The 15,201-nt window shown below is 30.8% G+C and overlaps 2 protein-coding genes and 2 long non-coding RNA genes across 5 annotated transcripts; 1 reads left to right on the top strand and 3 right to left on the bottom strand.

Moving 5' to 3' along the window:
• Positions 1–2,892: 2,892 nt before the first annotated feature.
• LOC147656787 (uncharacterized) lies at positions 2,893–5,488 on the bottom strand. Its single transcript, XR_015293890.1, has 2 exons — positions 4,200–5,488; positions 2,893–3,368 (listed from the first exon to the last, which is right to left on the bottom strand). It is a non-coding gene; the product is annotated as an uncharacterized LOC147656787 (long non-coding RNA).
• Positions 5,489–6,084: 596 nt separating this feature from the next.
• On the bottom strand, positions 6,085–8,771 carry LOC147656786 (uncharacterized). The gene is made up of 3 exons (XR_015293889.1): positions 7,867–8,771; positions 6,825–7,761; positions 6,085–6,709 (listed from the first exon to the last, which is right to left on the bottom strand). It is a non-coding gene; the product is annotated as an uncharacterized LOC147656786 (long non-coding RNA).
• A 2,566-nt stretch (positions 8,772–11,337) lies between these two features.
• Positions 11,338–13,519, bottom strand: Gclm (Glutamate-cysteine ligase modifier subunit). 2 transcript variants are annotated; one of them, XM_086913694.1, is made up of 6 exons: positions 12,657–13,519; positions 12,463–12,508; positions 12,261–12,378; positions 11,948–12,147; positions 11,767–11,881; positions 11,338–11,699 (listed from the first exon to the last, which is right to left on the bottom strand). In XM_086913694.1, exons 2-6 carry the CDS (start codon positions 12,472–12,474, stop codon positions 11,554–11,556), a joined length of 591 nt encoding a protein of 196 aa, XP_086769820.1. In that variant the 5' UTR covers positions 12,475–12,508; positions 12,657–13,519; the 3' UTR covers positions 11,338–11,553. The 2 variants fall into 2 exon arrangements, with proteins under 2 accessions (XP_086769820.1, XP_003693778.1); XM_003693730.3 differs by having other exon boundaries at positions 12,446–12,508; positions 12,657–13,234.
• Positions 13,520–13,810: 291 nt separating this feature from the next.
• On the top strand, positions 13,811–14,985 carry LOC100864390 (transmembrane protein 14C). Its single transcript, XM_003690653.4, has 4 exons — positions 13,811–14,109; positions 14,295–14,484; positions 14,568–14,641; positions 14,749–14,985. The coding sequence occupies exons 1-4, from the start codon at positions 14,034–14,036 to the stop codon at positions 14,751–14,753; spliced, it is 345 nt and encodes a 114-aa protein (XP_003690701.1). The 5' UTR covers positions 13,811–14,033; the 3' UTR covers positions 14,754–14,985.
• Positions 14,986–15,201: the final 216 nt, after the last annotated feature.

Genomic DNA, 15,201 nt, shown 5'->3' with positions numbered 1-15,201 from the left:
TAAACGGGGATCTCTTATCAGCAAAGCCAGATTTTATGTGCGATCAGCTAACCGATGTAGAGATTTGTAAATATATACGCAAATTGGTTTTTCTGAGCATATAGGAATTTATAATTAACAAACGAGTGATTTTTTTTAGTTAAAGATTCTGTAGATTCGAATATTGTTCTAGATATTTAGAAAACATTTTTTTATGTAACTGAATTAAAATAATTAAAATGTAAGTATATTTAATTGATATTATTGTTTTACTATAAATAATATCAAAATACATCATTAAGATACAATCTTATAGAAAGTATTTAAAAAAAAAAAAATAGATTATGCTATATTACTTTCTATATTAAAAAATGACAAATCGTCTAAATCTTAATAGTTACAATCTCTGACAGAAGGTTATCATCATTAAAATTTTTACAGTATTGTAATATAATCACCATTAATCAGCGATAATTAATAAAAAAAGAATTATGAGAAAAAATATCTTCTATAATTGGAATATAATTTAGCCGTAAAAATTCATAGGTTTTGGTACAGTTACTCGAAGGCAGTTCCACCCGTACACACCTGTGGGTCACTGAAGTATTCGAAGGCAACGATCCAACATATACCATATTTCACCGTGTTGAACCATTTCGAATAATCTTTTCCGCGGCCGCCACACTACGCAATTATCGTTATCTTCATCTGCCCGTGTTTCCATAAAGTGCAAATTCTTGCGGGAATTCTAGTTACTCGTGAAAAATTAATATCTTTTTTCTCACGATAGTCCGAATAAACCGTGGATATACGGTTAAGCCACCAATTAAATGCAGAATTAACCCGAATACGGTGCTTCTCCAAGTAGTCTCGGAGATAAGCCATACGTGCGTTCTTCGACCGGGAGCTACTTAATAAAACGAAATTAATTTGTAATTACGTTAACCCGGATGTGACCTGTTCCCCACGTCCTCGTCTGATATCCACTTAAATAGAAAATTATCAAAGCTCCGAGGAGTTCGATTGAACCTTAATCGCAAAAAGCTAATCTAACGCGACCCAACACATCGAAATCTCCGCTACGCGATGTCCTATCTTTTTTATCTTTCATGGTGAATCTATTTCGCATATCTTGAATGTTGTCGCTTTACAGCGAATGTATTTAACCCAACACGTTTAATTAACGAAGAGCATAGAGGGGTTGAGGAAGAGGAGAACGGCGAAACCCTTATTCGTTATCACAGAAAACGGTACAGTATCCCGTTTTCTGCTTCCTCCGGTCTCACGTAACGAATTAAGCACCTGTACGTGGGATTAGAAGGTTTCGACTGACATGCCCATCTCTCTTTTTCTCTCTCACTCTCGCTATATATCTATACATCTCTCCCTCCCTCGCTTCTCTCTCTCTCTTTCTCTCTCTCACACACACTTTATCGTACACTTCGATCCCTCTCTCCCTTGCTCGTTCCCTCCGACTTCTTTGTCCTTTTCTGCCCGCCATCTCTCCCTCCCTCCCTCTCTCCCTTCCTCTCTCCCGCCTACCAACCTTCCACGATCCGCCTTCTCTGTCTCTGTCTGTTTCCCAGTCGCTTGACACATTCGCGCGGAGAAAATGCAGCGAGCTCTCCCGTAGCCACGTATATATAGGAAGGGAACGGATGTCTGGTGTGTAAGGAACCGCTAAAATGGTGTTCGCTCTTATCCGAAGATCTAGAGCGGCGATGCGAAGAGAGGCACGCGGAGGGCTATACGTAAGGTAAAAGGGGGCTCATGACTGGTTGGTCGGTCGGTCGGTCGGTTGGTTGGTTGGTTGGTTGGTTCGTTCGTTCGTTCGTTCGTTCGTTGGTTCGTTGGTTCGTTCGTTCCTTCGTCGGTTCGTTCGTTCGTTCGTTCCTTCGTCATTGTTGTTGTTGGCCGTCTGGTTGGGTTGGTTAGTGCCGTTACCAGAAAGAGGCCACCTAGGTTCGCAAGCAGTCGAGTTAAACCTCGAACTTTCTTCGTAATGAGACACCACAGTCACAAAATGACAAACGTAATTAAACCAGGTATAATGCAGAGAGAGAGAGAGAGAGAGAGAGAGAAAGAGAGAGATAGAAGGTCAGGAGGATCTCCCATGCTCAGGGAAACAAAGTCGTATTACGTAGATTTTCACAATGGAAAATGCGTCGTTGCTCTTTTGCTCGTCACCGTGAGCACCACTTTGGTGGAATGCCATGGATCGGCCAAGTATGAACAACCAGAGCCCATTCAGACGCTTCTGCCAGTCATTTTGGGTCCGTCTTACTATACGATTCTTCCATTCTTTTATTCGTCGTAATTTTATCTTCTTGTACGATCTTCCCTCTTCATTTCATCAGTGTAATTCAACCATCGATCCTACTTGTTCCTCGTGCTTTTTGTCCTCGAAATGTTTTGCCATTGATACCAATCGGTTGACGCGGCTGTGTGTGGCAACGATTGCGCAATCTTATAGATATATGTATGCAACAGCTTATTATTATAATGGTACTTCCCTGTTGGATGAGATTATCGAAGCAAATTCGAATAATCATAAACTGGTAATCCCAACTAGATGCTGTGATTTGATTTGCTTTTAATCAGTAATTCCATTTTTCCTGTACTTCTAGATTTCTAGCTTTTATAATTAAGTGATACTACATTAACAAATTATCAGACATCGTTTCTTTTTCAAGCTAAAACGGAGGTTTAAACATTAATTTCGACGAATTGCACTTTTTGTTAAACTACAAAATAAATTAGAAAATTAGATTGTGTATTAGCTTAGAGAAAATACCTTTTTTGAATTTTATATACCTTTTTTATATCATTTGCATTAAAAAGCACGAGGAAAGGATAATTATGATAATTTATATACTGAAACTGAATCAATTAATCAAACAGTTTTATCCAATGTCTGGATAAATGATTTTTTACTATTAAATATTTTAATATAATTCTGTTCTTCCATTTGACAATTGTATCTTAATAAAGAATAAAATAATCACAAAATTCTCAGTTGAAATTTGTAACAATCGGTTTCAAAAATTTTTTTTCCAACGAGTTTAAAGTATAAAGATACGTAAAGAGGTTAGGATATAGAAAATTCGGGGTTAGTTCGTATAATGTAGAAGTCTTTCAAGTAATCAGAGATTCAACCTTGCCCCGTTTTACGTCTCTTCCATAACACAACAATGGAAACGCAATGGTACAACACATTTCACTTTTTCGCAATGTGTGTACCGGGGAGCCTAAAAGTATTGCGCGATTTCCTACCGCGAGAGGACTCGCCTCGTAGACACAATGTAGATTTGGCCGTGTACCGTAAAAGCGTAATTATCATCTTTCGAAATGTGCCGGTGTCTTTCCAGAAACGTCGGTTCGTTTCCTATCTGAAAAAAAAAAAAAAAAAGAACCACTGTAATCCTGAATTTAAACATTGCTGTACGTATTTTTGGCGAAAAACCTTATTTCAATAAGAATTAAATAAAATGAAAAAATTTTAAGGTGAAGAATCTTATTCCATATGTTCATTCCAATTGTATAATATTTAAAAAAATGACTATAAAATACTTGGTAAAAATTTAAAAAAAAATCATGAATATAATACGTGATAATTAAAATAAATTTAATTAAAGTAAATTATACTCTTATGATCCTGACATTTTTATTTGTAATATATATATTTTTTTATATTTCTCTACATTGTTAGATATAATAATATTACTAACTAAATTTATGCATTTATTAATAATTTCTTGCACGATAATTACTATTTCTATATACTTTTTTAGACTATTTTGTATATCATATTTTTCCTATTTTTAGAATGATTTCTTTTATTGAGCTTTCCATTTTTTATAAAATAGTTTCTGTCCTATAAATAAATTATTCCTTGTTCTCATGTACGTTCTTCACATATATTTTCGCCTCACACACATTAATTTATGTATAGTGATTCAATAATAATTATTATTTTTTAATTAATACATTATATTTGTATAACATACTACTGTACCACTTTTATTCATCACAGAATTTCTGAAAGAACATTTCAATTCTTATTTATTCAATAGCTCATGGAACAATATAGTTATTCGAATTACATTTCAAATATTTAATATTTATTAAATATTATTTACTTCTATTTTCTACACGAATAAATTAAATTTAAAATATATATAATTTCTTTCCTCTTAAAATGTGAATACCGCTATACGTACAAAACAACTGCCAACACAACTTTCTTTACTGTACGTCATCAATTTATTCGCATTCAAATTTGTACACCAACGGACATTTTCGTATAATTTCCAAAGGATTATTTTTTTTCCCCCGATGAAAGAGCTCTTTACTTCAACGTTGTATGGTTGTACACAGATAAGAAGCATCGATTCGATCGATTGGATCGGAAGTAGCCCATCCTCAGCAGCGCCCGAGTGGCTCGATAAGACGCGCGAATCCCGCGCGAAATGCCGAAGCTTATTTATTGGCAGTCGCATTCCTGCGTACAGAACGCCATGCCGTAGCTTCCACGCGAACCCGACCGAATATTTTTCTGTGATTCCAACCATCCCAAAGCCCACGGACCGCGTTACATTCCTGCTTCGATCTTCCAGCGATCTCACCAGATCTTCTTCCTCGACGAGGCAACAGCACCCACTGGGTGTATATTCACGCGCCGCGGGAGCTCGCATAAAACTGCTCCCGAGTTTGGTAGGGTCAGAGATCACGTTACCAGCCGATAAAGATCTCACGTGAATGATTGTCGATGATATTTCACTTAAGGGATCGTCAAAGTCTGCCGCGCACATGGTCTGATATACCAAGAATTTCTTCCTGGCTACATCATCCTTCGTTCTACACTTTTCCAATCATTTTGAATGATCTCTTCGAGATCTTAACATATTATAATAATTGCTTGAATTTGTTTTTTAATATACTCATCTTTCGTTAAAGTATGTTAATGTTTTAAATTTCAATATTGTTTCAAACATTATGCGCATCGTTAATTATTTTTTTTTTATATTATAAAAATAGCAATGACTAATAATAACAAAATATTTGATAATAATTATAAAGATTATTTTTTTTTTATGAAATATATTTATGCTTAAAGCGCATGATACGAAATCAATAAGATGTATTAGAGAACTGGAGAAGCACGTAAATTTTCAAATTAATTTCGATCTGTTATCGCGATTATGTTGCAGTGGCGCCACCTCTTGCAAATTAAAGAGAAATTCTAGCACATATGGATATTCATAGCGCCATTCAACACGCAACGAACATATCACGTTGCTCTTTCTTTTCTTATTCTTTTTTCCGATTTTCTGTAATTGTTTCGTGTTTGATTGTAATGTGTATGTTTACTTGGCACTGGCAGTATGTGTTTGCACTGCCGTTTAATTAACTAAACGTAGCATAGACCGATAAATGGCACGTATCAGCTATAAAACCACCGCCTTCGACACTGCTGATAACACTCAACGTTGTTGGTTTCTTACCCACTGTTATGTCAGCAGTTGTGTTCAAAAAGTACCTTCACGCCTACGTTTCTCTACGTACATATATACCAAGGATAGGCGCAGACAATAAATATGTGTATTCATGCGTGCTCGCGCATTATGTGAGAATCAATTTCGTTAGAAATATCCCTTACTGAAAGAGTGTTTCTCTACTTGATATTTTCTTTACTGCAATAATTCAAAAACTTATTGATCATAATTTATATTTTGTATTATTATAACTATCAATTATAACTATCAATTGTGTATTTATATTTTTTCGTAAATTATTCATTTTAATAACATTTAGGAAATAATTTTTTAGAAAGAAAATTCTTGTCAACATTGATTTTAATAATGTATTAAACGATATCATTTTTCATATAATTATAAATTGACATTTCATATAATTATAAAAACTTGACATGATAAATGGAATATCATTTAAAAGATGAATGCAAAGATAAAAAAACTTAAATAAAAAATTTAAATAATCTTTTGTTTTGTGATAGACTAGCTAATTAATATTACTGTATCTATTAAACAATGATTTAAACGACGATCAGATATTTTGTCATCTAGAAATAAGATAATTGTAATCTCATCACAATTGATCTTTTTATTATTAATTATGTATTTTTCAAGAATTCTACAATTAATTGGTATAAATTAATGTATTTCTTGTTATCATAAAAGTTATAAATATTGCAATGATTCAATATTTTAATTTTCAATATTAAATATTTTTTTATATATATTTTAACACTTTTTTTAGATTATATAGTATAAAAAATATATTGTAAATGTATTGTATAATGTAAAAAATTATCATTAAAATGAATCTAATACAAATTTATATAATTGCAACAAGTTATTATTTACGTACCTTTTTTTTTTAACTTCGCTTTAATTTTGTTATTAGATCATCATAAATTCAATAATCATCATAAAATGAATAATTAATATCAATATAAATTTAAAAGATATTTTTTTTGTAATATTTTACCACTTGATTGTAAGTAACGGTAAATTTTTATTATTCATAAGATCGGCGTAATGTATTGATTTCATACTTGATTATATTCCATATAATTGCACGATCATTATCATGTCTAGGAATAATTATTCGTATAATATATTCTACTTCCCTTTCTTAATTAAGGCAATAAAAAATATTAACCATTTTCTTTTATCAATTATTGATTATTTCTTTCAATTTATAACTCCTGCAACAGTTTTAATATCTATGGCTAATAATTTAATTAATTAATTTACTTTAATAATTTTAATTTTCTTATTTTTTCACAAAATTATCTTTTTTAATTTAATCATTTAACTTACCACATTTTAATAATTAAATTGTAAAAACTAACATTGAAATATCTTATAATGTATAATGTGTAAAAATACAGTGACCAATAGAACACATTGAGTCAATTTTATATGACGCAATTTCTATCACATCTGGCTAAAAGCGGCAATCTTCACGCTAGTAACACCTACGGCCATTAATAATTCTTGCCCGGTACCTTTACCACGTGGGTTTTCCCTGTACAACTGCAAACCGACCATTTCTAGAGGCACGTTAAGATCGCGGCTTCTGTGTGCGTAATGCAGTGGATGCGTCTTGGTCGTTGGTTGTCCGACTCTTGACTCGATTTCGCGACCGCAAGTCGAGAGATATATCTCTCCCGATTTCCTTCCCTCTCGTTCTTTCTCTAGTCTCTTTTCGCTTCTTTTTGTTACTCATCCATTCCAGCATCTCGCTTCCCATGCTCACAGCGAGTCATTCCCTCTTTGTTCTCGTTCCTCTCACCCCTTCCGTGGTTGTGCTGATTCTCCCTTCTCCTCCCATCCCGCCAATGGGACAGGGAGATAGCAGACCCCGTCGAGGAGACAACATAAAGATTTAAGACTCCAAGATGCGCCAATAAACATGCTGCGGCCGTGCAGTCAGCCTGCGCTTCTCTACTGCGTTCGCTTCTGTTCCATTTCATTCGGTTCCGCTCTGCTCTGTTCCGTTCCGTTCTGTTCTCTGTTCTGTTGTGTTCTGTTTCACAGCCACCACACAGGAAATATGCATGTGTGTATATGTGCATATATAAGTGTATATATACATATAAGCGCCACTCCATCCGCTATACACATGGGGATGCAGGTTGCCTCTCGTATGCACGTGGTGCCACGGCACGGCTGCGTAACGTGCTTTCGAAAAGTGTCTCGATGCGTATGCAGATATGCTTAGCATGAATAGTATCTAGATCCGACCATGGATAACCTGTTACGATACCAGCAAATTCGAGCACTGAGATTTCTAGAAATACACCAATACCGGAAGAAATTTTCTTTTCTCTATTAAATAGAAATTGTAGAAAATACTTACAAGATTTATGCATAATTATCGTTTCATCTTTTATTTTACTTAACCTAACTTAATATATATACATTCAGCATATATATTCGCAGGCATGCGCAGAATCACTATTCAGTGTGCAACTCCTCTTTCTCCAACACTCTTTCATTTACCGCCCTAATACATTCATTAACGTTACAAAGATCGTTAAATGGATCTCCCGTCCCGTTCCTCCCACGACAAAATCACTTGTCCTTTAAAATCCATTCGAAACATCCTCGAAGTGATCTACGACTTCTACTCGAACGCGTCGCTGTCGAGGAGGAAGAGACCTTCCGGATAACGAGACAGAAGTACACCTGCCGCGTTCGTAGAGGAGGCAGGACACGCTGAAAAGTTTTCAATGCGAGGACGATCGTACACCGCAAAAGTAGTAGATCGGGACGTAGTTGGTCGTCCAAGCGGCAAGAGGGAATCAACAGTGGAACCGTTGCTGGCTGCTTCTGGCCGTTGCTACTGCTCCAGCTCCTACTTTTGCCTGTCCTCTCGCTCTCCTCGGCCCGGCTTATTTATTCCTCTCTCTGTCACTGCCTCCCTTTCTTTTGCGACTTCTTCTTTATTTCTGTCCTTTTGCCCGTTTTCTGCTTCCGCAAACGACAGCCGCTTATTTATACCCCGTCTTTGCATCGCGCGGGAGCGAGCGAGGGCGCTTTTGCGTTTACTCACTACTGCCGTTCCCTCTGCCGCTTCTGTGTTGCTCCGCCGGTACTTCGCTTCTTTACCCTTTCGCTCGCTCCTTTTGTCGTTCGTTTCTTTTTCTCTCCCTCTCTCCCTTAACTGTGGCCAACCGTGTGCTAGCGAAACATCAACGGCGAGGCACTTTGCTCACGAACACCGAGAGATGCGCACGATGCGAGAGGCAATACCGCGACTGCATCACCTGTCAACGCGGGATCGCGTTCCAACAAGTCTATATTACATGCAGCATGTAGCTAGTCGGTAATCGTTGCTGAGCCCGCCATCATTGGCTAATTTGTCGAACGAGAAATTTATGATGATCTTTTTTATCAATATAGAAACGTTGCTTACAATATAGAAAAGATTACATTTTTTTGTTGCCAGAAAATTTGCATAATATTATATTAATTTCGTTTAAACATTTTATAGATATAGTGATATGTAAAATGATATGATAAATAATTGATATATTTATTCTTTGGTTTGTGACGTATACTTTTTAATATAAAATTAATTATTTTGAAATTGATTTAAATTTCTTTGGAATTTGTCTGTTTCCTTCTATTGTTCAAATATATATAATTTAAATGAAATAACAACTCTATATGAAAGATATATACTCGTAGTGAACTAATTAATTTATTGAAGTTGGTAAAATTAATATCAATATTCTTTATCAGAAAATTAAATTAAAGTTGAAATCAGTGATATTTTACATAAATTGCATAATTATGCAATCATGAAATGTTGTGTTAGTCTTTAAACGATTTTGTGATCTTAGATGATATGTTGATCCTTTGGATCGACGAAATAGACATAATTTAGTTGATTTGATGTGTATCTATTTAAAAAGGAAAAAGAGAATCATATCTCAAGAGATCCGTATGTTGGAAATTCTAAAAAAAAAAAAACTTGAAATAGATAACAATTGATAACACAAAAATAATTGATAAGGAGAGCTTAATTTTTAATTTACCATCAAGGAGATTATTTCTATATTTAAATCGGATCAAGTGAATGTGTTGTTATATTGTTATAATCAATGCTGCCAAGAAACATCAATTCGTTAGTTTGAAATATAATAATTTCCGGATTAATTTCGATAAGCACATATCGATGATGTAAGGATCTTATATAGGGGAAGAAAAAAAGCGAATAGGTTAAGTCTGATCACGAAATAACTAAACGATTGAGGCGCGGTACGAACTATGGTTCGTGCACGCCCCTGCTAAAGCTCCGAAGACCCGAACAAATAAATGTTGAAAAGAGGAACAAAAACGACATTATGTGGCATTAACATACAAAGTATGTCAGACCCGCGGTCCGCAGGCATAACATAGTATCGCGGCGTTCGCATACTCCGCCCGCTTTACAGTGACCAGAAGGAACGGGAAAGCATTGAAAAGAGACCGATCCCGAAAGCGATGAACAGAGAAAAGAGAAGGGTAGAAGGAAGAATAGCAAGAGAGAGAGAAAAAGAATGAGTGTCGAATGTGTTCGAGTAGAGGCAATAGGCTGTGTGCAGAATAAAGAAGGCAGAATGATGAACGCAGAAAGGTGTGTGTGCTGTGAAAAAGGAGAAAGGAGGAAAAGGAAAAGAGAGCGAGAGAAAGAACTGAAAGAGCAGAGAGAAACGTTTACGCTATCCTCGGTCCTCCGAAGTCCAGTCCCATCCCGTCCCATCCCATCGTTTCGTTGTCCCCGTGTGTGCCACGCGGTGCGGCTCAACGCAAAAGGGTCCACAGAGCGGGAGCAGTAAGAGAACGCGCAGGAAAGGGAAAGATCCAAAGCAGCAGCAAGCTGGTGGCAAAACGAAAAATCGGCCCGCATATATCGAGCTGGCCTGCGACGACGACCGCGGCGGCGGCGGCGGCGGCGGCGGTGGCGGTGGCGGTTACGACGATGAAGGTGGGACACACATATAAAACGAAGGATTTCTTGTGTCCCCACTGCCTAGTGGACTCCCGATCGGCTACTGCTAGCAATGGTTCTGAACGTGATTAAAAAAAGATTTGAAATAAAGACGATTCTTATCTAGCTATTTTTGTATTTTTATTGATTATATTTATTATATTTTTTTTTAGTTTTTTGTTAATTAATTTTAATAATGATATTTCTGTAATACAAATATTTTTCAATTGAAATATTCACTTATTATATAAAATATAAATTATATTTTAAAATATATAAAATATAAATATAAAATATTGAAAGTTTGTATTTAAATTTTAAAAAATATTTGATTTTGAATTTTATATAATTTGATAATTAAGATTTTTTTAAATATATGATTGAAGTAAATATAAAAATTAAATGTAATTATATATATTTTTATAATTTACGTATTTGATATATGTTAATGATTAACAAATGAAGAATATTTGAAAATTTATTTTTTATTTTTTAAATGAAATATTCTATATTGACTTTTTTTTTTTTGAAATATATGAAAGTTAATATTTTTATTCAAAAAACATTTTACTCGGATTTCAAATGTTACGCATGTCTAACGCTATTTGTAGTCTTTATGTCGCTTTTTTAATTTGCATTTACTATTAGCTATTGAAAAATTTACGTCATCTAAAATTCTATATATATATATATATATATATATTTATATATTATAATAAAATTATTAAAAATTATTAAACAAGAAAATTATTAAAAATTTATGAAAATAAGTTAAATAGTGAAATATTATAAAATATTAATTATGCTAAACTATATATTTATTTCTATAAATATGAATAGATAAATCTGATATTATACATAAGCATTGATTTATTAACGCTTACAAAAATTTGTGGATTCGATTAACAATCTTGATATATATTGTAAATATAAGATCTCTTTACATGTACAATAATGAGTAGAACACAAATGTGTGTATATAATAAACTAAGATTTAATGTAATATGATTGTAATTGTAAATTCTATCATTATTTGAATTATTTTTTTATATTATTAAAAATATAATATTATGTTGTTTGTTTATTAACATATATTAGGTAACCCTTTGAAGATAAAATACCACGACATTTTAAATGAATTTGATACCTTGTAACCCAATATACATTTGTATTAGCATTGAATATTCCATTTAAATCTTCTTGAGGTAAAATTTCTATAATGAATAAGTTATAAAATTATGCATTACTTACTTTATTGTTATTATATACAAAAATACTTACGTCCAGGATCATTATGTGTTAATAATTGTACATCATTTTCTTTTGTGAATGTTTGCAATGCTGGTGGTACAATACAACATGTAGCTAAACTAATTTGTACAATATTTGGCTTTACCTGTTTTAATAAAAATAATATAAAATAGATATAGTAAAATACATTAAAAAATAAATATAATTTTACATTTGCCCATTGAAATAAATCAATAAATTCATTTGTGTTGACATCACTAAGACCAACACTTGATAGTTTGCCAATTTTTACATATTCTTCTACTCCAGTCCATAAATGTTTTAGTGATGATAATATATCTTCTGAATTTTCCTTTCCTGAATAAGCAATTACTAAAGATTCAATTGCATTTATATTTAAAGAATTACAAACTGAAAAAAAAATATAATATATATTATAATACATATAATATATATATATTATAATATATATAATATATATCTATATAATTATATAGATATATTTAAGTAATAGTATATTATACCTTGATCTATAGCTTCTTTTAATAAGTTTACATCAGGTGATGAAATAAATACTTTTACAGTTATCTTAACATCTTCTCTATTGATATCTTTCAAAGCATTATCTTCTATACCTTCAATCTGAAAATAAATAAGTTTAATTATATATTCTGTCTTAGAAATTTTGAAAAATAAGTAATGATCATACAATAATTGGATTTTCACCAGTGCTTTCATTGTCTCGAAGTACAATTTTTAGTGTTTCAATTAGCTGAAAAATAAAAATAAATCATAGTTTCTTATGAATGTTTTACGGTTTTCAATTTTATAAGAAACATAACCTCCAGAATTATGATTTAGGTAATGGCATAAATGAAATTTAATTTACAAATTTTGTCATTGAAAATTTGAAAACTGACCTCATCTGTAGGATTTTGACTTGCTTTTGTTTTTGCTTCATTTAAGTTAAGTATATTTCCGGTTCGAACTAGTACGTTTTGTGATAACATAGTATGGAACAAAATGTAAAGAATGTTAGCAAATACGTTGCAGATGACTAACTATTACGAAAACTAATGACATAGATTGTAGTCGACAATCACTTGGTTGCGATGAATTTAATCGTAGATGACGTGGCTGACTAGGCAATTTTCAATCTAAAGATAATATCAATAAAATTCAAACATAAAAAAATGTGTGTACATACATAGCTGTAACTCTCTGAACTTTACTACATTTATTACAATATTTAACTCATTCATTTCTATATTCAATAAGTACAAAATGTCCTTAGGCTATTAGCCCAAATAAACGCAGATAATTATGTAGTATTGTAAATATGATAATATCATTAATTTTCTAGATTACGTATAAATTATAAACAATTATCAGAAACGCATACATATCTCTACGGTTATATATAAATAAAACTCCATTAGATAGTAAGTTTTAAATGTGATTACGCAATTAAATGTATATATTTTCATATACTATTGATAAATTTTTTTTTATATATATTTTATTTAATTTTTTTTAATAAAAATTGATTTTTTAGAAAAATCAATAATAAATTATTAATTTTATATAATAATTTGTTAAAAGTTATATTTTTTCATATTATTTTATATATTCCTTTTTTTACTAATAATTATTAAGAAATTATTAAAAAATTATTATTAAAAATTAAAAATATTTAATTTTATTAAAAATTTTTATATTATATATATTTTATAAATATATATTGAATTTGCACATTCATATAGAAATATAATATATATATATCATATATATATATATATATATATATATATATATATATATATATATGTTAGTATTTAATTTCTAACAAAAAAAAAAATTAGTAATTAGTTATCTAAATAAATTAAATCTAAATTAATTGTAATATAAAAATATTAAAATAATTAGTCACATTTAAAAATAGAATTAAATTAAGCAATACGATTAATAATATATAGATTAATATATATATAATATATATATATATATATATATATATATATGCAATAATATAGTATAATATTTATGTATATTTAGTAATGATATATATATATGTATATATTTAGTACTTAAGTACAACAGAGAGCGCAACAATCGCTCTAAAAGATAAATAGATAAACCACTCTATAAAATGAATATATCACGATTATATTTGTGATATGCAAAAAATGAATACATTCTGTTTAGCATTTGTAATTTATTAGTGCTGTCATTTATTATTTAAGTAATAAAGCATAGTTCAAAAAAATTTCTTGATAATAAAATTATAATCAAACAATATGCCCGTTGATATACTTGGATATATATATGCCGCTACGGTAGCGGCTGGAGGTATAATGGGTTATGTAAAAGCGCGTAAGTTTATATATTATTAAATATTATTTTATTTTGTATATAAATATTGGTACTATTAATATTTATAAAATTATTTATGTAGTTTTTAATTGATTGCTTTATATATTTGTTTCTTTACAATTTTTAATTCAGAGATAATTAAAAAATTTTTATAATAAGAAACAAAATTATTTCATTTTTTAAAGAGTCAATTCCTTCTTTGGGTGCTGGACTTATTTTTGGATCTGTTTTGGGTTATGGAGCTTATCAAACTTCTCAAGATCCTACAAATATTGGACTTTCTATAGCAGCAACTTCTGTTCTTGGGGGACTTATGGGTTATCGTTATTATAATAGTGGTAAATTAATGCCAGCTGGAATAATTGCTATATTTAGGTACTATTTTATATAATTATATTCTATATATATATTTTATATATAATATAATAAAATTAATTTAATAAAATTAATTTTTTTAGTTGTGTAGCATTAATAAAAACAGTTGTCAGATCTTTTTCTGCAGTCCAAGTAACTGAAACATTAAACAAAGAAAGTAAGAATATATACGTTTTTAATAAATATTTTTATTATTAACAATTTTATTAACTAAAATATTTTAAATACATAATTATAATATACATAATTTTTGTAATGTAATAGGTTAATAGAAGAAACAAAATCTATAAAAGGAGAAGAGGATAGAAAATATACTATGGATTTTAATAATTAAAATAACTGGAGAGTGTGATATATCTAAATTTCAAATTTAATTCCAATGTTTGAAATCTTTTTCCATAAATGGAAATTGTCTCTATACAAGAATATGATTTATATTTATGTTACAAAAATATATATAATGTTTGAATATATATTTCAATAAAGTTATTTCAAACATTATTTTGTTATTTATTAATAATTAAAAATTATTATTAAATAAATTATAATTACAAAAATTCATATCATTTATATTTTTTCTGAATCATTTCTTTATAACATTAAAGATTGAAAGTTAATTTTTAAATTTTCCTGTTTTTATCTATATATTTGTTTGTATTTAAACAGTTAATTAAATTTCAAATTCAACGATATAATATTATTTTTTCTAAAAAAAAT

This window comes from Apis florea, unplaced genomic scaffold, assembly GCF_048593485.1.
Source record: "Apis florea isolate Af1SG1 unplaced genomic scaffold, ASM4859348v1 contig_3496_pilon, whole genome shotgun sequence".
Taxonomy (NCBI): domain Eukaryota; kingdom Metazoa; phylum Arthropoda; class Insecta; order Hymenoptera; family Apidae; genus Apis; species Apis florea.
The sequence above is the reverse complement of the archived record's forward strand: the minus strand, read 5'-3'. Positions and strand labels throughout refer to the sequence as shown.

Bases quoted from the DNA above. Each gene is read 5' to 3' on its own strand.
- Gclm (XM_003693730.3), bottom strand. From the start codon at position 12,746: ATGTTATCACAAAACGTACTAGTTCGAACCGGAAATATACTTAACTTA. The intron at 12,148-12,260 runs GTATAATATACT...TTTTTTTTTCAG, and splicing joins AAAAGAAGCTATAGATCAAG to TTTGTAATTCTTTAAATATA. The intron at 11,882-11,947 runs GTAAAATTATAT...TTATTAAAACAG, and splicing joins ATTTATTTCAATGGGCAAAT to GTAAAGCCAAATATTGTACA.
- LOC100864390 (XM_003690653.4), top strand. From the start codon at position 14,034: ATGCCCGTTGATATACTTGGATATATATATGCCGCTACGGTAGCGGCT. The intron at 14,110-14,294 runs GTAAGTTTATAT...CATTTTTTAAAG, and splicing joins AATGGGTTATGTAAAAGCGC to AGTCAATTCCTTCTTTGGGT. The intron at 14,485-14,567 runs GTACTATTTTAT...TAATTTTTTTAG, and splicing joins GGAATAATTGCTATATTTAG to TTGTGTAGCATTAATAAAAA.